Here is a 22,350-nt window from a genome sequence, read left to right as displayed (position 1 = left end):
AGTTTTGTGCCCACCTGCCTGTTGTAGCTTCAGGAAATGAGTCCAAAAAGCATGAAGAACAGGCTGATGATCCATCTAGCTGTGTAACCTGCCTCCAGCACCACTGCCAGAGTTGTCACGCCGAATCTGCATAGGATGGTGGGATTTATTCTACAGCAGAAATTCTTCCACATTCCCGGCTGAAGTATGAAAATTAACATTGCCTTGTGACTTTTATATATGCTGTGATAACTGTTGTTGCTGCTGATTTTACTCATAGAAGCACCTAACCATAGTTTAAAATTCACAATCCATTAGCCTCAAATAATATTCTAAGAAAGCAATCCTGTTGTAATTCCCAAAGCAAAATCACAGGTATTTATCTGCTTTGATGGTGGGTGTAACCTGTGTATAATTAACGTGTGGAGCGGCTGGGGAAGAATTCGATGTAGTAATTTCCTTTAATTTAGTAGCATGCACATGTGTATTTAGCAGCGTGCCCCTGGTGCTCCAACAATTAGCTGATTCATCTGCCTGGTGTGATGGAGAGAAAGCAACTGGTTGTGATTGCAATAAATAAAAACATCCCGCTGCTTCTGCTCAGAATTTGAGAACAATTTGCTTTCGTGTCTAAGTTGTGCGTAGAAGGGAATACTGATGTTATTTGACAAATTGTTGCTTGACACTTTACATTTCTAGAATTGCTTTAGAGTGTGAGGATACCATAGTCTTTTAAAAGTGTCTCCTAGCAGTGTGTCGTTATAACCAACCAACTGTGCAAAAAAGATGACATGAAATATTAAGGGTGGCACCAGAATGACGTCCTTTTCTTAGCTTTACAAATGTCATAGCTTGTCACTTTAGGAAAAGCTATAATGAAATTGCCATCGTGGAAACAGTCCTAAGTTATAGTCCTAGTGGCAGATTTGTATTATGATTTAAATGAACTTGAAAATATTCTTACTCCCCAGTTGCAGGCAGTAGATTTGGTAACAGACCTCTAAATCACAATGCAAAAGGAGGTGCTGTTGCACTACTTGGTTGTTTCCTGAACTGTGTAGTTGTGAAGAGAATGACATATAAGTAGTCTCAGATGATTTACAGATGATATTTTAGTAAAGTTAATGAGCTTTTATGAAAAAGCTACCACTCTGGGACTATTTACCCATGACAAAAGTGCTATTTGTTTATTAATTTACTTATAGTGTAGTTATTATTCCAGGTATCAGTCCAGGGATTGTGCCCTATTATTCTTGATAAATACTCACCGGGAGAAGGTCTGTGTGCCAGAAGACTTAGAGTGGGAATAAAGGAGATACGGTCCTCATGGCAGAATAGATGTGTAATATGAAATGAGTTTTCAAGATTGCACACAGAATCCGTGACAGAGCTGGGAGGCAAATGGGAGGCTCAGGCCATGGCATTAAGCTTGAAACACTATTTTTGTCTTCTCTGATGATTACTGTCAGAGTGTTTGGTACCCAGTGCTTCAGTTAGAATTGATTTATCCTTTCCAAAAATTTCTCCTTGAGGGCAAACGCTCCTCTAATTCTTCTGCAAAAGGTCAAGTATATTTTTGAGGTATTTTTGCCTATGTTGTCAAAAATAAGTGTGCAGGTACAAAAAGCGTTTGTGCATCCTGCCAGACATCTCTGTGCTGTGCAGAGGAGCACAGTGCAGAATTCGGTGGCTGTCCAAGGCTGTGCCGTGCCAGCACGTCTCTGTGCCCCTCTTAGTGACCCACACTGTTAGTGTCCCTCTCCAGGCCACGTGCTTGCCTTTTAGGTCAGAAACCTTCCCAAACGGGAGAGCATGCTCTCTGCAGGCCCTTCTGCAATTCCCATGGAGCAGGACCCATTCCAGCTCTGTCCCATCCCAAGTGGAAAGAGGAGCTGGTCCAAAGTGCATATGCAGGAGACAGAAAGGATTATGAGACGTTGGATCCTGTGTTATGGAGGGAGCAGATATTTGGCCATCGTGCTGCTCGTACATATTTCTACAAGTGATTTGGAGCTGTGGCTAAATGTTATTTTGAAAAGGGAGTTAATTGCATGTGTGTTTTAAACTCAGCTGACCATTTTTAGCTGGATTCGTATACACAAGCCCTTCACTGACCCAAAGGAAGGCATATGTACCTATGAGGCTTTCATTCATCTCTCCTTTCATCTAAGTCATCCTAATAAAAGATGCCATTTTTCCCTACAAAAACTCCCATGGTAACAACGCCCATACCTAAGAAGACTGACCAGACTAGACACATCGGGCGACGTCTTCACAGGCAGAAGTTGCTGTCTGCTCCATACCTCCTGGTTTGTGTTGTGTAATTGGGAAGAGAGGAGCAGGCGTGCAAAGAGCTGGAAACTTGGCGGCACGCTTGTCGTGGTTTAACTCCAGCCAGCAACTAGGAAGACAATTAACTCTATCCCAGCTGAAACCAGGACAACGCTATACCCATGGGCACATACACCGTGGCCTTTGCTTACGCGTTCCCTGGAGACGTGAAACCCACCACTGCCTTTTGCCAGGAACAGAGCTCTTCATTCATGAGAAATGCCCCCAGCTAAAAAAGCAGCCTCATACCCGCAGAAGTACTTTGTGCATCCAGAAGGAAATAAGCCCTACATATAGCCCAGGCACAGGCAAATCCCACAGAGGCTTTGGGTCAGCTTCTGTTAATTGTATGCAGGGATAATTTTATCTTTGCTCCTTTTCTTTGTTTGTTTTTCTGGATTTTTATCCCCCCTTGCTGGGCAAGCCCACACAGTGCAGTGCTGTGTTGTGCACAGATATTCAGGCTAGCTGGAAAGCCAGCACAGGTTCCAAAAGAGATACAGCTGTTAGAAAGGTCGTACCCAAGCTCAGGGACAGGGTAATTAGCAGGAATGTCATCGCTCTAAAATGGTTCCTCTATTTTGGGGACTGGACTTGCAATCCCACAGTTGTGGCTGTGGCTGGCATCACAGAGACCTGTCAGGCACTTGGGAGCTTGTGTACTGTGCTGTGTCACATCATGCGATGGAGATTTAAGTACTGTAGAAGGGTGCTTAAATCTGGGAGGAAGACTTTGGAGCACTGTGTTTCCTTAATGACGATCATTCATTGCCTTAAATAAATTCATTGCCAGTCATGTTTCAGTTGTCCAGGGAAGGAAGAGGGATGTATGGCAAATAAAAGTAAAGAAAATCCTGCACTATATGTGTGATAATAAAATGTATGCACACATGTTGAAATTTTTTGTGAAATTCAGCGTGTCCTTAAGAGCAAGGGGCAGCGTGGAGCCCAGAGGTGGCACACATGCATCTGTGTGTCAGTGGAGGCAGGCGCTGGGGAAGGTGAGGTCTGACTAATTCACCACCTGAATAAACAGGATTTGACGGTATTGAGACAAGTTCAGAGATCCTGATAGCCTGAGCTGAACTGAATTAATGGTGATTTTTTTCTTTTTTCTTCCTTTTTCTCTCCTCCTCAGGTGGAAGAAAGCTACTCTGCCGGAAGTCCGTCAAAAGGCCTTTTCTCAAAGGGGCTCCAGAACCGACCTTCCAGCCCTGTTTCTGCCCCTGTGAGGTCCAAACATAGCCCCGGCTCACCCAAAACAGTGTTCCCCTTCCCCTACCAGGAGTCTCCCCCACGCTCCCCACGCCGAATGAGCTTCAGTGGGATCTTCAGGTCCTCCTCCAAAGAGTCCTCCCCCAATTCTAACCCGTCTACCTCTCCTGGGGGCATCAAGTTTTTCTCCAGATCAAGAAAAAGTAAGAAATTGCTCATGTTATTTCAGGAAGATACACGGTACCTCTGGGCTTGGCCCATACTTTACCTGCGGTAGTGAAGTAAGTGCAGATGAGGCATGTGCTAATTGTTCGTTATCGCTTTCACTGACCATGTGTTTTGGGTTTCTGACATGCTGGCCATTAGGGTATGACCTCTGCAGGGCCATGGATACCTACGCAAGGCTGAGGAGGGAAATCGCGCTTCAAAGCTTTGCTTAGAAATCCTGTATCCATGTTAGTGGGAGTTTTCTGGGTGGTTTCGCTGAGGCTGGTTGGACGTCAGCACCGGGACTTGAGAACAGTTGGAGATGTTCATGGGGTTTGTGGTGGAAATGGGCACAGAAAGGATGTCATCTCGGGAGCTAAAGGAGACTCGCTTTTGTAGATTCTGTAGAGAATTTCAGCTGGTTTTTTAATTGATATTTCTTTGCCCTGCTCTAGGAGGGGAAAGAGACTTTTACTGGATAGAAGTAAATGGTATGTGTTTCCAATCAAATGACCGTTAAGGGAGTGTTTGAGCTCCTCTGTCAGAATACGAAAGGCATCATAGACCTCCATGGTTCAGAACACTTGCCTGCTTTGTATTGGGCACAAATTTTACCTCTTCAGCAGCCCGTGGGCTAACACACCATTAAGACTCAGAAATAAGCAGGGTTCAGAAAAGGCTTTGGTTTTAAAACTTTCTTGCTGAATAAAGGTTCCCAGTGCTGGTCTATAAACCAAGTCTGGTCTACCCAAGGGGTTAGTGGCTATAGGAAGGGGACAGAGTTACAGCGGAAAGAGGAATAATATTTTGCCACTGAGGGTGCTGGATTGTCAGACCACAGCGAGTTTTTTTTCTGTGAGCAGAAGAAATAACTCAATGATAAATTGTTGTCAAATCTTCTGTGACAACATAGGTACAGGTTTAGTGATGCGTATATCTACTTTTGGCTATATGTTTCCTGCAATGTACTGATAGCTTTCAGTGACTTTTAAATAGTGTAGAGGGACCTTTTGTTTTTCTTCATCAGAGTTTCTCTTCAAAACGTTGGGTTTAGTCAGAACAAGTAATTTCATAGTGACTTTTGTGCACAAGAACGCAGCTATACAAACCCATATAGGATTTTTCTTTATGCTTACCAGAAGTTCTGCTGCAGCTTAATTGAAATGGCATCTTTTCCAGTCCTTGCTTCTCTCTAAAACACCTTCAGGAGTTTGAAAGTAGCAGAGTCAGTGTTTCTGAAGGACACCAAGTAGACCCCAAGCATCATTTCTATTCAAGGACACTTGTTCTTCTCTGCTTTAAAGTTCAAGTAGGCTTTTTATGCTCCCCTCTTTTTCAAGCCTCACAAAAATTGACACCCATTTAGGTCCATAGGTTTAAATATTGCATAGGCAATATGCTGCCGATTGAGTACGCAGAGAAGGGCTCACTGCTGCGTGAATAACAGCAATATACACTGCATAGCAAAGCCATCTTGTGACTTTTTAAGGGAGTTATCCAAGTAAATAGCACTGTTTAAGTCCTAGCTAGGTACAACAGAATATTAAATAAAGGAATCTTCCAGCAGTCAGCAAAATCCTTTTGATAAGGTCACATCACTGTCGCAGGAACAGGCTTGGAACAGGGCCACGCTATTTTTGAGCTAACAGAAGATACACATGACCCTGCTGCTCCAAAGAGGGTTGCAGGAATTGCGCTGGGCTTGGGTGTTCGTGGTCTTTTGTTTTTCAGGCAGGAGGGACAACATCTTGGAAATGGTGTGATGATTAAAATTGCTGTTTAAATTGATAACTCTTTCCATTCTGCAGCTTTTTGCAAAACAGACTATTTCCTTCCAGCTGCTTTCGCATCATTTAGCTCTCTTACAGAGAGACTAATGCAGATACATACCCTTCACTACCACGTTAAAGTTTATTTTATTCAGAATGTGCTAAACAGGGATCGGTAATGAATTATGCTCTTAGGGTTTACTATATTTAATTAAATTTTACTGAGTTTTATTTAAGGAAACCTTTTCAGGACTTAAGGAAATGTGTGGATTAGCATTTCTGTCACATTATGTAGTTTTTCACAAGCAAAATTTTTGCATTCTGGTACTTTGCAAATAAAGAATAACCCTATGTACTACAAAACACTAAGTTAATTGGTTACGTCCCACTCAAAACAAAGTCTCTGTGGCTTGAACAGCGTTACCTCAGTGACAAGACATCTCAGACACTCCTCAGACCAGCTATCTCAGACCTTTGCACAGACACTGTTTTGAAGAGCCCTGAGAAGAGCTAAACCTGCATGTGATTCCACATTTCTGAAGGTGCATAGATGCTTCACTGCTCAAAATTGTCACAGCCTACGTGATTAAAATCCCATTTTCCCAAGCAGCTTGGGATACCTGTGTTAAAAGTGAATGGGACATAGGTTGCTTTGTCAGCTCTGAAACTGTGAGTGCATTGAAATCAGATGGACTTGCCATGCTTGCCTGCTTTTACATCCCTTCTGGTGCTGGTTTAATAGTATTAAAATGAAAATTACCTGTGTGCTGGGCTGCACTGGGAGGACTATCACCAGCAGGTCAAGGGAAGTCATCCTCCTCCTCTGCTCAGCACCAGTGAGACACATCTGCAGTGCTGGGTCCCGTTCTGGCTCCCCAGTACAAAAGAGACAGCGTCATACTGGTCCAGCAAAGGGCCACTACATTGGTCAGGGATTGGGGCATATGGTATGAGGGGAAGAAGAAGAAGGAGGAGAAGATTTATATCAAATCTGTATTTTATCCAGGCAATCTGCAATTAAAAAAAAAAAGCACCAGATAAAAGTTCACAGGGGCTTAGGGGTTTTTTGGTCCCCCACTTTATCTGAAATGAGTCTGTGCTGCACTCCTTTCCCTATCATCATGGAGCAGTATGTGGGGGAAGTATATGCAGCCTTTGTTTTAAATAACATAGCCCGTCTTCTCTCCACTTCCTCCTCCCACGCATTGTTCAAAACACAGACTAACCTGTTACTCCGCATATTCCTTGTTTTTCTTGGAAGCAACTTATTCCTAGCTTGTTTTCATTTTAAAGGCTATGTGTGGTATTTGCAGTCCTTTCTTTCCCATATAGTTGCTCTTTTCCCAGTTAAGTTATTTTGCCTTCTGAATATACACAGTTTAGGAAGGGCATTAATGGTTAGGGTAGGACAATATTAAAACAGAAAGTGATTTGCAGGCTTGAGGCTTAAAACATTTTCCACGTAAGGCTGGGAGTTTAAACCTTTTGCTCATCTTTAATATTTTATCACTTGTTTTGGCAATAACCAAAAGCTCATCTTTGTGACTTTTCCCTCTGGTTACCCCAGTTCAGCATCTGATCATAACCCCACGGCTCTGATCTGACAAAAGATTGCCCTTGAAAGGAAAAACACCTTCCCACAACATGTACTTGGTTGCCAGCCACTTCAGGTATTTTGTAAGTACAGCTTTGAAACAGTAAACTACTGGTTGGGGCTTCGCGTCCAGCTTCCCACCTTTGAAAAGGCAACAAATCCACCTCAGCCCCCTCTGGAAGAGGCTCTGCGGGGACCTTTTTGGGTGAGGTGTGTGCTTGGCCATTGGTGCAGCCCCTTCAGTTCGGGAAGTTCGCCACAGAAAAATCCAAGGCAGCTCTTTGCATGCTGGGTTTCTGTATGAGTGCTTGGAAATTTAATTCTCGGCTTTTTAATTTCTTTTTTGTCTGAGAATCTTTTTGCAACAGCACTGTTAGACTGACAATGGAAAACTGAATATGGATTTGGGGTGAATTAAGCTTGGCTTTGAGGTGGTGCAGATGACTTGCTGATGCTGCTCCCCTACACTATGAAGCTTGGTAGATGCAGTCCCACCCAGCGCTGCCCACCTTACACCTCCCAAAGCCAGGTGCCTTCTGCAAGCAGAGACTTGGGTCTATGAGATGTGGAGCTCAATACCTGGGTTTTACCCATCAGTATAGGCACATGAGCAGCCGTGGAACACTGAACAATTAAATTTTAATTATTTGTAGACAATTAGATATGAAAAAATGAGTAAATTGGAGTTTTCTAGTTTTAGAATAGCACTTGTGACCTGTCGCTGGCAGGATGCTTCTGCAGAAGCTGACATTGATTTCCTAGATGTTTTTCAGGGACAGCAGGAACAAAGTATGAGTGAAGAGGTACAAGCTGACGTTTGAGGTGCTGTGACAAGTGACTTCAAAATTGGCAGCCTTGTGGAACTGCTTCCGAGTTTGTCTTAGGTTTGCTCAAAACTGCATGAACTGCTCTCCCGAGGAACAGCTCGGGACCTGATGCTTTAAGATATTATTGACTCTTGTCTGTGAAGGGAGTGCATTTCTCTTGTGTACAAATTTACGTGAGAAAGTATAATGCTAAGAGAAAGAAGAAGTGGCACAAATCTACTCTCAGTAAAGCAAACTGAGGTGATCCAAAATAAATGCAGGAGGATGACCTGCACTGGGGGAAAACACAATTCAGATTACACTTTTCTTGCATGAGGTCTCCCTTCAGAGCCAATACATATACAAATAAATGAGGAGAGCTTTATTTTACTGAGTGGAAATTAGGGAGCTACCCCTGCAGAGAGGCTAAAATCAAGTACCCTGAATATTTTATTAAAAGTAGATGGTTGTATGAAATATAAGTTATTAAAATGTAGCTTTTTCCATGGGGGTGAATGCCTCATTTGAAGGACAGCAGGGCATTTTCCAGTCCTGCTTCCCCTCCCCAAAACATCAGTTCAAGTAACAGCAATACTCATGGCACATTGATGGTGCTGCCGGTTTTAACAGCAAAGGAAATCAATTAAAAGGTTTCAATTGACCTAAAGCTTTGAATTGCAGTGGGTGGGATCAAAAGATAAATTTAGCTCAGAAGTAAAGGTTGTTTATGAACTTTGAATCAAAAATTAAGCAGCTTTCAAACACCTTGAAGCAGGTGGTCAGATTTGAATCACAGTGAATTTATTTGAGGAAGGAAATGTTTTTCAATATAAAGTTTTAATTTTCTGTTGTCTTTTAGTAATTTTTCTCCTTCTAAAATTCAATATTATTAACTGTGGTGCTCCAAAACAATCCATAAGGAGGGCTCTGGCGCTCCAATAACAAAGGACCAGAGAGTATTTTTTTCAGAAGACTGTGAAATGCCATACAGAGAGGTTGTCGTATTTTATTCATTCTAATAATTTATTTTCTCGGAGAACATCTTGTGGTTAGACTATGCCCTAAGAAAAGTTTATGACTGTACTAATTTTTACCCATAGATGGAGCAAGTAGCTCTTATTTGCAATAGCCCAGGGAAGAAATGGGGAAAACTCTGTAAGGTTTCATGTTGCCACATTCAGCTCTGCTCCCCTGAAGGCCTTCTAAGTGTGGCTGATCTGTGCTAAAACTTTTCTTCAAGCTTTATACTGAAATTCATTTCCCCCCAAGATTTTACTCCATATTTGTGACATTTAGGTAACAACTTGCAGTGGAGTTTAGTCTGAGACAGGCTGTTGTGGAGGGTCAGCAGCCAGGCAGAGGCATTTCATTTACCATTGGCTCAAGCTATTTCCCACCATTACTCTTTAGAAATACCTTTCCATGACACTCAGTGCCATGTGATGGGATGTCCTTCCTCATGCCAGCTGCTGGAGTCTATATTTGGATTTTTCTTTGTTAAATCAACAAATTCATCCCATAGTCTTGGACACTCTCAGCCTTCGGACCACAACTGTAGAGAACAATCAATTATAACCTGCATCAGGACGCCAAATAGCTGAGGCCACTTCCATCTTCAATTTTTCATCTGTGTTCACAGTCTGCCTTCTGAACGGGCAGGCGGGTGGGATGCCAGAGGGAAAGGCCATGAGGCAGCTTTGATTTGTGGCTGTGACTACCCTCGCGATGCAGGACGAGGGGAGCAGGTTGGGGAAGGATGGGGCTGCTCCGTCCAGGTTCATCTTGGGAGGGTGGCGTAGGCTCTTCCACGGTCATCCCATAAAACATAGGAAAGAAGCAGAACCATTTCATTTGTCTTGCTCTATTTTCCAGTACTGCTGTGCAAAAACATCTAATCATAATTTTTCAAGCTTACTTTGTCCACAAAGGCAGACAGGGGGACCGACACTGTTCCTTTCAGTCTCATCTACACTAGAAAAATGACTTTTTGCAGACAACATGTGTCAGCATGGCTGCAGCCGAGCTGATACCACACACAGCTGATACCAAAGACCAGCCACATTCAGCACCGTTTCTCCTGCCAGTTACTGACATCTGCTGTCAGCAGCAGATGATTCCTCTGGCTAAAACGTGCCTATGGTGATTGGTCTTAGTTTATTTGGAGATATCTTTCAATGCGCTTCCCTTTTCACCTTAGTTTCCCATGGTCAGTGTTATCTGCATAGGTGGAGTACATCCAGTATGCTTTTATATTCTTTACTACTCTTTCTAGGCTGAAGGATTTTTCAGACTATCTTCAAATTGCTAATGATTTAGAAGCAGTGATGCAAAAAAAAAAGAAAAAAAAAGAAAAAAAAAGGGGGGGAAGTTTTTCAGTCTCTAACTTTCATCTGTAGGGTATGGGACAGACCTGTGACCACATTCATTCCAATCTTCTATCTCTGTCCTGGGGTTTAAACTATGGAACATGCTATAAATGATCAGACTTGTAAATAACAACCAAGTTATTATTTCTTATGATGTATAGGCAAGACCTTAGTTTTATATTTGCTTTTTTAGAGACTGCTGCTGGCATGCAGGGGAAATAGAAACTACAGTTTGAACATCTCTAAAGGCTGATGAACCCTGCTGACCTTTCACTGCTGGTCTTCTTTGTGTCCTTTGATAAGAGAGGTCTGCAGGGCAGTGCTCATGTGCAGGTGACTGTTCCACCACAGGTAGTAATGTAAGCAACAGTAAAGCTAAAGAGTTTTGAAGTCTCAAGCTGTCTAATCACAGAAAATCATTTGGAAATAAGTTGTGAGGGATTTTTTTGTTGTTGTGAGTTGTTTTTTTTTTTAAACTGTCTGTAGTTTAAAAATCCAGGAATACATGTAGGAGCAGATTTTCAAACATATTTATGTGTCCATTTTCCATTTAGAGCAATCACTTCAGAAATTTTTCCCTAAGCAAGTATTTGGTTATAAGAGTTGGAGAATTTGTGTTTATTTTAGTGGGTTTATTCACAAATTTAATGTTAAGTACATTGCTTTATCTGATTCTTAGTGAATGCTTATCATGATCCCATTGAAAATGCATTGTGTATCCAAGCTCTTTTGATATGTGGTTAGTTTGAAGTATTATTAATCACTCAAAGTATCAGATCCAAGCTTTACAGATATCATGGGTTCTCAGCTTCTTAGATAAAGTCCATGGAAAATACCTCAAAAATAGGCTGAATAAATGTGGTAAATGTTGAATCAATTGGTTTTCTGATCTGGAAAAAATACGGAATGAAAGAACCTGATCACAAGGCAGAAGAATGCATGGTTTGGAGAATATAGTATATGTAGTAGAGTAAGTAAAGTACAGTAAAATCCCAGGGTCAGTCCAGCAGCCGGTATCTCTTATGTAGCCCTTCTTGGGTCAGTGTGAGTTTTGAGGCAAAGTCTTCAACTCATGTCAGAAAATGGGTCTTGGGTCTAATTTTTGGACACTGACCTATGAATAGTTCCCATCCATCAGAACCTTTAAAGAAATTCGTTTGATAATATGTGTATTGGGAGCCACTAACTGTTATTGCAGGTGCTTTGATAATCCAGCAAAGCTTCTGACCAGCTTCCCTGGCACAGTGTGGGAGATACTGAATGAAGGATGACACCATCAGGTTCATAAAAGCATTTTATTACTCACAAGCACACACATGCATGTTAGCTGGAGGTCCATGCTCCCCAAAGTTTGCACCATTTTTGGATTTGCAGGATGGGGGTTGTAAAATGCTCGAAAGCCCATTTTGTGCTGTGCCAGCCAGTGTATGAAATGGTTTGTGCTGCTAAGTGGGTGTGTGTGGATGCTCTGCAAAGTAAAGTGCAAAGGATGGGGCAGCGAGCTGAGGATTCATGGTGGGTACAGTGTGAAGCTGTGGTAAGCAAAAATGTTGTAGTGAATGTAATTTTGAGAGTAATGTCCTGAATAGAGGCCCTTCTGAAGGGAAAATTTTAGTCTGTAGAGTCATCTGTGCACTGCTAGCAATAATCTGTAACTGGTATTCTCCCCAGACTGCTTTCTCTTTGGTCCACTTTCTGGATGTTAGAATTTATTATCCAGCTAAAGAGCTAAACCAGCTGTATCTACAGAGCATTGCTGGAAAGGTCCAAATGTCAGGAACTAACTGATTTATGACAATCCTAAAACCAGCAGTGGTGGTTGACAAATGACAAACCTAAAGCCAGCAGTGAGCTTACAAAGGTCCCTGTGCCTGGGATCCCTAGGATGGATCAATAGACTTAACCGCCCTCCCCTCCCACCAGGGATGACTGGTTCTAGCATGGGGCACTAAGTGTTTAATGAAATCTGAATTTTCTTATTTCAGCTTTAAAACAAAAACAAACAAACAAACAAAAAAAGGGTTGTGGATTGTGTGGGGTTTTGTGGTTTTTTTCTTTTTAAAAGAAATTGTTTTCTTTCTCTATAGGCTTCTGCTATGCCCTTTTCTGGTAGAGTTCACCCAGTATTTGAAGACTCTTCTCTATCTTTAAAAAATTCTTGTCTTAGATTATGGAAATTATTAATCTGTGTGTACTTGATACACTAAACAACTACTCGGAATCTTTGGTGATCAACCATCAAAACACCTCAATTTCTTAATTAAATTATTTTGAAGCTTGCCTTGGGGTTCCTATAAGCACACTTTATTGGTAGGCAACTGCAGCAGTTTGCAACGAGGTTTCTTTGTAGTTTGCTTCTTGCAGCATCTCCTGCTGTTTACGGCTCTCAGAACCTGAAATGTAAGTGCAGCTTTGAAAGCCCCGCATAGATGTGTGACACAGGACTGCGGTGACAAGGGCGTGGGGATAGCTACGCCAGACAGTGCCGCACTGTGCAAGCCCAAACTGCATCTTCCTGGGAGCTCCTATATGACTGTGAAACATAGGTGCCCTCCTGTGGGCATCCTGCTGCTCCTCTTTGCTGTCTGGAGAGGCTGGGATTGCCTTGCTTGCCTGGAGATGCTTTGGCTTAGGTTTTGAGCAGGATGCTGAGGACCTTTTATTATGCTTTCTTTTTCTTTTCTTTTTTTTTTTTCTTCTAAACCCATTCAAACAGCAGGGAATAAAACATCCCTCCCTCCAACCTGCGTAAGCAATAATTTTGCAGTTGTTCAGGAAACCAGCTTCTCCTCTCCTCATCCCAGGAGGGTTTGCCATTGCCCTCAGGTCAGGATATGGCCCTCAATATCAAGATAGACATTTAACTGCGTTGACAAATGCACAAACCCTAATGCAATTCATTTTTGGCTGGGGAAGGCATGTAAAGGTAAGCCATTAATCATATACTCTTCAACAAACACTGTAATTTGGGAATCCTGAGTGTTTCATTTCAGGGTCACTGTGAATGTATCAGCTTCATCGCCTGCCTGAGCTGGGCAGAAGGTTTGGTGTCAGATTTGTTTGCTTAACCTCAGTATAAGGTTTCCATAGCTCTTCATGTTCACGGTCTTTCCATGGAGCTGTTTAATGGTGAGAGAACTGCGCTTGGCAACCTGAGCTGTAACTCCAAAAGGATGATGCTGTTTGCAGTTATGCGGTTGCTCCAATTCCTCTCACACGCCGACGTGCCCCCCATAGTGCCGAGCAGCCGGAGGCCAAAACTGGCTTTAATCCATGCAAAATAAAATATCTAAACACTGTGAAGGTCAAGACTTTCTGGAGAGGGGGTGAAAGAATTGCACGTGAGCTAATGCGTAACACTGGAACAAGAGTAGCTGCAGGTGGCAAATAGTGCCCATGTTATTTATTCTATGTTTAGCATTTATAGTAAGTGCCTCCCTCTTTGTGTTTGCTAGAGAAGGGGTGAGCTTGGCCATGCTAGGTACGCCTTGAAGGATTTCTGAAAGACAAGAAGCACGAACAGTGGCTGAAACATGTAGCCAGGTAATAAAAAAGGGGTTTTGGCATAAGAGTCCTCAACAAGGCAACACTGGCCTAAGCTTGTTCAGGAGAGTGAACCTCAAAAATGAATTGATGTGAACATTTAGATAAGCAGTTAGCTGTATTTTCTTTCTTCTTTTAGAAGAAAGTATTGCTCCTTTCAGCAAACCTAATTAAAATGTGGCTTCTGCCCTGCGAAGACCAAATTCTGCTGTATTATATGTATTTAAACACATCTGATTTACTACGTCTGATTTTCTCAGAGTGACACAGGGGGAGATTTGACCATTGGGCTCTGAACACAGTGGAACAATTTCCAGACTTGGGTGCCTGAAGTTAATAGTATAAATCCCTGCTGAGATACCTAAGCCAGTTGACTTGAGGAAAAAAAAGGACCTTCTTAAGGAAAAAAAAAAAAAAAAAGAAAAGAAAAAGAGAATTAAAAAGGAAATATTTTGGCTAATGTCAGCAATATTTGCTCGTCACTCTTATGAAGGTGGTGAACAATAAGGAACAGTTTCCTATGTGGGGATCTAAGTTTTACTGTGTTGGGTTTTGTCCTTCAAAGCCACAGGAAAGCCCTTACTTCCAATGCAGTCAAAGGCACTCTCATTGACAAAAGCCTAATTATGACCCTTCCCTCCTCAAAAATGTAAATACTAAGTAATGAGGATTATCGCCAATCTGACATCTTGTACGTTCGCTGGCGTTCACAGAAGTCTTTCAAGCAAACGGTGGGGATTAGCGCAAACCAGTTTGTACAGCTGTCTAGATTTTGTTGAATCAGAAGCCCAGTCTGCAGAAAAATATGTGGATTATCAGCAAATTCTTACTTGTGGTAAGGGAAAACAGGCAGGGAGAGATGTTCTGAATTTAGAGAAATGGTCAAAGGCATGGCTATGGGGTAACAAATACGGGCTTTGCTGCAGGAATTAGGAACATTTTTCTTTTTCCCTAGTATTCATTGTTGTAGAAACAAAGACCAAGAAAGAAACTGAGAATTTAGCATTTTTCTTAATTGCATTAATGTATTTAATTAATAGCCATCACTTTGGTATTCCTTTGTGATGGGCCATGATTCCTTCAAGTTTGTTTAACGAGAATGGACTTATGCTCCAGTATTATCCAGACCACTGGGGCAAAGAATGTGTAAAAAATATTAGAGTATGAAAATGCAAAAAAAATTTAGCATGTCTTGTTTCTGTGTGTTATATGGAACATCTCCACATAACAACAGTAGCACATATCCATGCAGTCAGATAAATCCTGAATGACAAGACCCCCCTGGATTTTCAGGGTGGTGGTGGGGTGAAGCTTCTCTGCAAGGGAGATGCCATCAGGGAGGCTTCTGCCTCATGGTGATTTTTCAATTTTTCCTTTAGCCCCAGAGTTTAGGGGTGATGAAGGGAGGTGAAATCTCAGATAATTTTTAAGGGAGTAAGCCCTGGTGGTAACTTTAGGATGTTGGCTACTCTGGGATTATCCCCAGTTTCAGAGGATGGTGCTGGAGGAGCACGTGGCCATTACAGGGAGTGAAATTTGGGGTAAGGTACCTCATTACATGTGGCTGTGGCAGGTGCTGGAGAAGCTCTGGGTGGCTGTAGCCACCTCGGTGACCCAGGAGAGTTTGTGTGGCACCAGGGAGCCACAAGTTAAGAGTGAAAATCCTTGGGAAACTGACCTTAGGTCAGCTCTTGTTCCAACTGCAGTTTCTTGGCATGGGTTTTGTTATTAAAGACACGTCACTGCAATTAAATCACATTACAGTCAAACAAGCTGCTGATGAGCGCTGGTCAGAAGCCACGCTGCTGTTAAACTGACCCATCATTTTGGGATGAGCTTTGAGGCGGAGTGTCTGGAGCTTTGTCTGGGGTAGCTGGAAGCCACTGTGTCAATCACAGGAAGCCCCCATAGCCTCTCCGTTTGGAAAGGTGGGATATGGAGAGAGTGAACATTGTCAGTGGGGGAGCTTACAAAGCAGACAACTGTGCTGTAGAATGGGAAACTTAAATCTGCTGCATGCAGCTGCTTCCCTGGGGAGCCCAGCTACAAACCCAGGGAGCAGGAATGCCAACGGAGCATGGACCTGCACCAGCTGTGCTGCATCTTTCGCCATAGTTTGGCTCTAGTTTAGCCAAGAGAGCCAAGAGAAGGTCCAGCTGCCCTGGGCTGGGCTGGGAGTCTCACCAGTGCTTGGAAAAGAAATTTGGAGAGCGTGTTTCTCAGGATTCACAGCATCATTTTCACTCTTTCATTGCATTTTGTATTTAAGAAGAGGTGTGCAGCTGGGAGGAGGTGAGTTTTTCTCATGCACTTGTGTGTGTTCAGTGTGAGTGTCCTGGCACTGCCTCCATGCACCCGCTTTTGCATCTTCAAACCGTGCAAGTGCTCTTACGGCTCCCAGCCACAAGAGGCTTGGGGAAGGCAACAGCAAAAGGCATCGCCACAAAACGAGCCTGTTGAGTCATCTCCACCCTTCTTTCCACTGCCTACCGCTTTGTCCATTCCAGTTTTAAAATTGAAGAGATGTGATATTTTTAAGGGCTCGTTTCTGCTTCAAGCTTTCCACCTGTTTTTTGACAGCATCAGTAGTTTTCCACGTAAATTTTTTACCAGTGGTTAAATTGCAGGATTGGGAGTGCTACGACAGAAAGGTGTCTTCTCCCCGCAGAGCTGTTGAAGCTGGCATAGTGTCCAAAATCTCATGCGTGCTACCGCTGTGATGAGAGGGGAAACAGAATTACGCTGTGTAGATGAACCTCACATGTTCACTGCTTTGTGGTTGGCATCAGTTGGAAGGAGTTAGGAGGTTACGGTATGTGTTCTTGTTGCATTCAAGCTTTAATTTACTCTCTTGAGGTGATGCTGTCATGATGTTTAGTGTTACGATATGTGGATTTTTTCTGGAGGAGCAATTGCAAGGAGCAGGAGAGTATGCCCTTTACTTCAGTGTGGCTAAACTGAGTCACTCCCCAGTGCAGAAGGGCTTTGTGGGAATGGGGCACTGATGTTTGGGATGGGATTGCTGAAGGAGAGAGTTGGATGCTTGCGTATGCAAAGCTTGTGACATTATTAAGTAAATAAAACAAGTGGCACTAAAGGAAGTATCTAAACAGCACGTCATTTCCTTTGGAAAATAACCCTGCAGAGTGCTGATATCTGCTGCTGCGGAGCACTGGGATAACTGCATTGTTCCTCACTTAGGAACCATGTCAGGGACCAGACTGGAAAAATTATCTGCAGTGAATTTTTTTCCTTCTCTGTCATCTAGCTGCCAGGAAGAGGAGTTTAGTGCTGTATTTTGTATATGCACTTTGGTCCTGTTTCTGTTTCTGCCTGAAGATCTCTCTCAAGTCCTTCCAAATTCTTTACCATAAAAGATAATAAAACACTACAGCACTTCACTAAATGGCATCCAGAACTCTTTCTTCAAACACTAAGGCACAAGTCAGATTGGAAGCAGGACAGCAGTAAGGGGAAAGGCTGGGGAAAATTTGCTTCCCTTCAGAGTAGCTGGATTTTTGCCATCAGTGAAAACCTGGAATCCACCCACTGTAACGAAAAATTAACAGGTGCTTAATAATGCTCTTTTTTCCCAAGACTCCATGGATACCCACCAGTAATGATTTACTGTAAGCACTCCATGAAAAGCAATGTTAAATCTTGCTGCTTTCTGCTTTGGAGGTCACAGAGAGACAGCTGAGTGAACTTTGGCGGTGGCAAATGCAAAGCATAAAATACTGTCACTGGGCCACAGTAAAGAAGGAGCCAAGTCTTAATCACATAAACAGATTCTCATATACTTTCCCCATGCTATTTTATAAAGTGCTTATATAACTGAAAAGTTCAACCTTGGAAAAAGAAGGCTAGAAAAACATTTTTACGGCTTCTTATTTATGGCTTTACTATGGTCGAGGAATTAGTTTGCGTTTTACAAAGCCAAAAAAAGGAGGAGGAGAGAGGAGGAAGGATCTGAACAAGGAGAGATACTTGCATGGCACTCAGAGTATTAAAGAAAAACTAAAATCCCTAGGAGTTACTGCTGTCAAATGCAGACATGCAGGCAAATCCTCAGTATCCAGGCAACATCAACATTTTCTGTTAAGCTATTGCCAGTGCCACTGACAGCTTTTGCCACTTTATGGTCACGTTAAAAAAAGAAAATGCCTGACATCATTGAAATTCTTAGAAATTAGTTTCTCATCCGTCCAGCAGATGTGAGGCTCAGCAACACACAGCACATGCACATCTTGCAAAAATTCAGAGGGAGAAAACCTTTGATGAGTTCATGGCTGGGAAGGTGTGCGGTTCCTTGTTATGTGGCACTTCATTTCCCCTTAAGTTTCTTATTGTCTCCCTTGGACACAGATACTTACTGTGCATTGAGGAATGATTCACATTTGATTAAGCCATTTATAAGCAACTTCTGCCACTGCACCATAGGTTGCAGGATTAGAGGAGCCTCCACCTCTTCTTTTGTAGTTCTTTTTTGCATAGTGCAAAAGCCAAGTGGCTAAATGAGGTTAGGAACTTCGTTAATATAGTAATAATGTTAATATATGAAGGGAAGAAGACCTTGCATTTGCAGTCTTAGAGGGGTAAGGTGGGACTGTTGGGGGCAGAATACGTACAGCCCAATGGGCTCAATGCCGCGAGGCTGTAGGGACTGTGCTGCAGGGTAGGTAAAGAAAGGACACTGGTTTCCTGTGTCCACTTACTGAAATGCAGGTATTTTTGCACTGGATGTGTTAATACAGCAAAGCTGAACCTTTTCTTGTAGCTGAGAAGTTAAAATTGTATTGAGGAGACAGCCTTGTTCTTTGCTGTGGCTCAACACAGGGAGCACTGAGTGCTCTCCAGGCACAGCTGCATGTTTTGTACTCTTGGAGCAAAAGCAAAACTGTCTTTCACCTTGGGAAGTGCCTTGTGACAGCGGCCGAGAAAAGGTCAGTAAGGCACAAAGAGCTTCCCAATCATTAAGGTCAAGTAACACAAAAATCCAGTAAAACTTGTTGCTAAACATGAAGATGTTTAGCTCCCTGCTTGCCAAGTAGCTAAAGCACATTAGGAGGAGATGCAGGGGGAGCTGCTAAGCTGCAAAGTCCTTTGGACTCTGCTGGTGCCCCTGCCTTCCCTCCCACGCCAGATTTGTGCGAGCTGTGGTGTGGCAGGTTTGTGCAAGCAAGGAGTGTAAAGACCGGGGCAGGAGCATCACCCTCTGCTCCCAGCTCCCCCAGAGCTTCGTGCGTGACCCTGAGCGGATCTTCTCTGGGTTTTGGTGAAGTTTCATTAATTACTGTAGTTTAAGACTGTGAATTTTGTAGCAGGTGACTGTAAGTGGGGAGGGCTGAAGGGTGCAGGGGGAATTTGAAGTGACTGATCTAGGCTGGTGATGCTGAGGGCTCTGACTCAAAATAAAAACCAGCAGGATCTTCCTTGTCAGTGCTGCGCTTGATGCAGGAGCTCGTGTTACATCTTTTAACACATTGTGCAGGAAAAAACCCACTCAGAAATTAATATAAAGACTTCTTGAGAAGCTCAGTTTTGCTGACAACGAGCCTGGTTTTTGCTGCTGAGGTCAGTGGGAGTTTGGTCTCTTGGGCTGAGGGTTGATGCTCTCTGCCCTGCGCTTGCATTGCCCCACTCCAAGCAATTCCTGAAGACACGGGGGTTTTGCTGTTTGCCTTTGAACACGTAGGCTTGTAATGGATATTGGCAGCAAATACACAGGAAGGAAAGCAAGAAACCTGTGGTCACTGTAAGTATCTACTTCATCTGCTGTAGGTCTTTGTTTTCTTTAAGATTTTTAATTATCTTTCTGGTTAGTAGGGGTAGAAAAGGGGTTGGTCTAGGTATAAGACACTTGCAGTGCAGTAACACACAGTGTCTGAAGATGGCTTTTCATCTGAAGCTCTTGCAGAGATGATGTGAGTTATCCCTGGTTGTGCAGGTAGCCCAGTAGCAGAGCTGAGAATAAAACCAGAATCTATTAACACCATACTCAGCCCCATTTCAGTGTTCCTTCCTCCCCTCCTCTGCCCTATGGGTATTTTGTTATGACTGGAAACAACCTACCTGGTTTACAGCAATATGTAGCTTAGAGCAATAGTTTCCGTTCATGCCTATTACGACAGAGGTTTTAATATTTTTTGCTCCAGTGACATGCTTGCAAATAAGATGACTGTCAGACTTGCTAGGCCTTGTTGCTAGCTGACAAGGTGGTGACAGAGTATTTTTTTCCACAAATATGTATCATATAATAATAACAAAAGCATTCAGTCTGTAACACTGATAGGTTTTTACAGGCTGTTTTAGGCAACCTTGACTCTGAGAGCCACAATTGCACCAGGCGGCATTATGGAAAGCTCATAGGACTGTGTTAGAAACGTGACACTGAAAACGGAGACACCTGCGTGAACGACTAAGGATGCAGGATGCTTTTGGGGCAGACCAAGAAATTAAAAAGTTGGGCTTTGTGCTGTTGGATATATCCAGAGCTCTGTAACCGTAGCACTGAATTTCTGCTTTGATTCTTTATGTGGAATTTAAATTGATTAATGATGTTAGAGCTACTTGGTAGAGTGCTTTCTACTTTAAGTAGTGAAGCCACTGCAAGATGCTGACCTTTGACAAGGTTTGGGAATCTGATGGCACTGTACAACAAGTTCTGGTTATGTGTGATACTAGTTTAGATCATTTTCAAATGACTTTACAAGGTACAAATGGTAGTGTAATTTGCCCAATGCATTGCTAAGCTAAGTCACCACTAAAAGAGATTTCATGGTTCCAGAAGTCTCTCCTCAATTTAAGGCTTGATGTGTTTTGAGGAAGTGAACTGGGAAAGATGCTGGCTGCAAATTGTCAGCCTCAGAACTGTTTCGAGCTGGGATGTGCCTGAGCACTGGTACCTGCCCTCTGATTCACAAGGGCATCTTAAAACCTAAATAACCAAAGAAGTGTTGCGCAAGGAGTTACCATGAGGTTGCCTCTTCCACGCTCGGTCTCTGGCTTTCAGGCATTCCCCTGAAGGACACAGTTGACAGCCTTTAAAGTCTCTTGCCTTATAAATAACTGTTGTGAAAAGGTTTCAGACTATTTTTTCTTCTGCCAGGTATTGTGTGTGCAGACTGTCAGGGCTGGCTTTTCCAGGAATATTCTCTTACTGCTTTGTAGCTCCCAGGTTTCCAGCCCTTCTGTCATCTAGGCGTAAAGACTCAAAAAGATTTCTCTAGTTCATGTCTGTGTTGGTCCCAGCCAACCCACTGGGATTTTTCACACAGTCCTAAATATAACAACTCTGAACTTCACAGTGCTTGGTGTTTTCACTTGCACAGTGCACGAACAGGGAACTTTTTACCACCCAAGCCATCCCACATGGTCCCTTGATTCACTCCCATCATAGGCTTGTGGCTCCCACAGTTGCAACAGCTTCCCAGCTGGATGCCATGGATGTGTCGGATGCTTTTTTCCAAGTTACCTGTCTGCCAGTTACATGAATTGGTAGAATCATCAAGAAATGGGAAATATTGGGGCTTGGATGGTTTCTAGCTCATTGTAGCCAGTAAAACAGTGCCAGCTTTCCCTTCCATGTCCACTGTCTCCTCCTTTGTCCCTTCTGTACCCTGGCAGATTGCTAAGGTACCTCTGTTCCCATCTCAGTAAGCTTCAGGGTCTGTCTTTCTCACTATGCTTTCATCTCTCTTAAAAAGTCCGTAAAGTTTCTTTTGGTAACAAAATTGCAATGTTTGATCTGGGTACAAAAAAATCTCCCCCCCACTAACCCCCCCAGTCAAACCAAAAAAACAACCTGGAAAGAGAAACCAGAAAGATTTTGATTGATTTCCCTCCCAGACCTCGTGTATGTGATAACAAATGTTTCCTCCTCTATACTCCCATCTGCTGTGGCAGATCTTCCATAATCTGGGCGACTAATTCTAGTAATCTCTTTGGAGCTGGGGCATGTGAGACAGCCACCTCATGCACACCGTGGTTTAACACAGTGTGAACAATATGTCATGTTCTTGCAAAGGAAGGAGCAGAGCTGTCGAGTCCAACAGACCTCCGTCTTGTTCTGTTCCTCACTGCCCTCGTGCCAGCCTGCTGCACGGGGACTTTTGGAAAGTCACTTCTCTTGTGCAAAGAAGCTACAAACCGTGGTATTCACCTCCCTTCTGCTGAAGATGAAGAGGTTCTATATGAGATGTAGCTGGTGGTGTTTCCCCAGATGTTTATCTTGGGAAGTTAACAGAGCTAGTTTGCTAGTTGTTCAATTATTATGACATTAAAGTATGCAATGTACTTGGGTTTATTCCTTTGCTTACAACTAACGATACTTCAGAATTATTAATTCGTAGGCAAAGTAAGGGTAGAAAATGAAGATAGATCTTTGGGGGGTTTTGTGTGTTTGTTTTTTTTTAAAAAATCCCTTGTATTGTTTCTTAACCACCAGATGAAGGTGCGCTGTATTTGCTAGAGGTGGCTTGAACAACTAGACCAAGGCTGCAATGCAAAGAGGCTGTGCAGGGGGGTTGGATTTCAGTGCA

General features: G+C 42.9%; 1 protein-coding gene across 3 annotated transcripts in view; it reads left to right on the top strand.

Annotated features, from left to right (window-relative positions):
• The window catches only part of PRKAG2 (protein kinase AMP-activated non-catalytic subunit gamma 2), a 225,238-nt gene that overhangs the window by 76,284 nt on the left and 126,604 nt on the right, over positions 1 to 22,350 (top strand). For all 3 annotated transcript variants that reach the window (XR_012652790.1, XR_012652792.1, XM_075045175.1), the window contains exon 3: positions 3,449 to 3,728. Coding sequence is in view for 1 of the 3 variants with exons in the window: in XM_075045175.1 (XP_074901276.1) it covers positions 3,449 to 3,728 (280 nt within the window). In the remaining 2 variants the exon portion in view is untranslated. The remainder of the gene's footprint in view (positions 1 to 3,448; positions 3,729 to 22,350) is intronic.

The sequence above is a fragment of the Buteo buteo genome, chromosome 2, assembly GCF_964188355.1.
Source record: "Buteo buteo chromosome 2, bButBut1.hap1.1, whole genome shotgun sequence".
NCBI classification, from domain to species: Eukaryota; Metazoa; Chordata; class Aves; order Accipitriformes; family Accipitridae; genus Buteo; species Buteo buteo.
The sequence above is the reverse complement of the archived record's forward strand: the minus strand, read 5'-3'. Positions and strand labels throughout refer to the sequence as shown.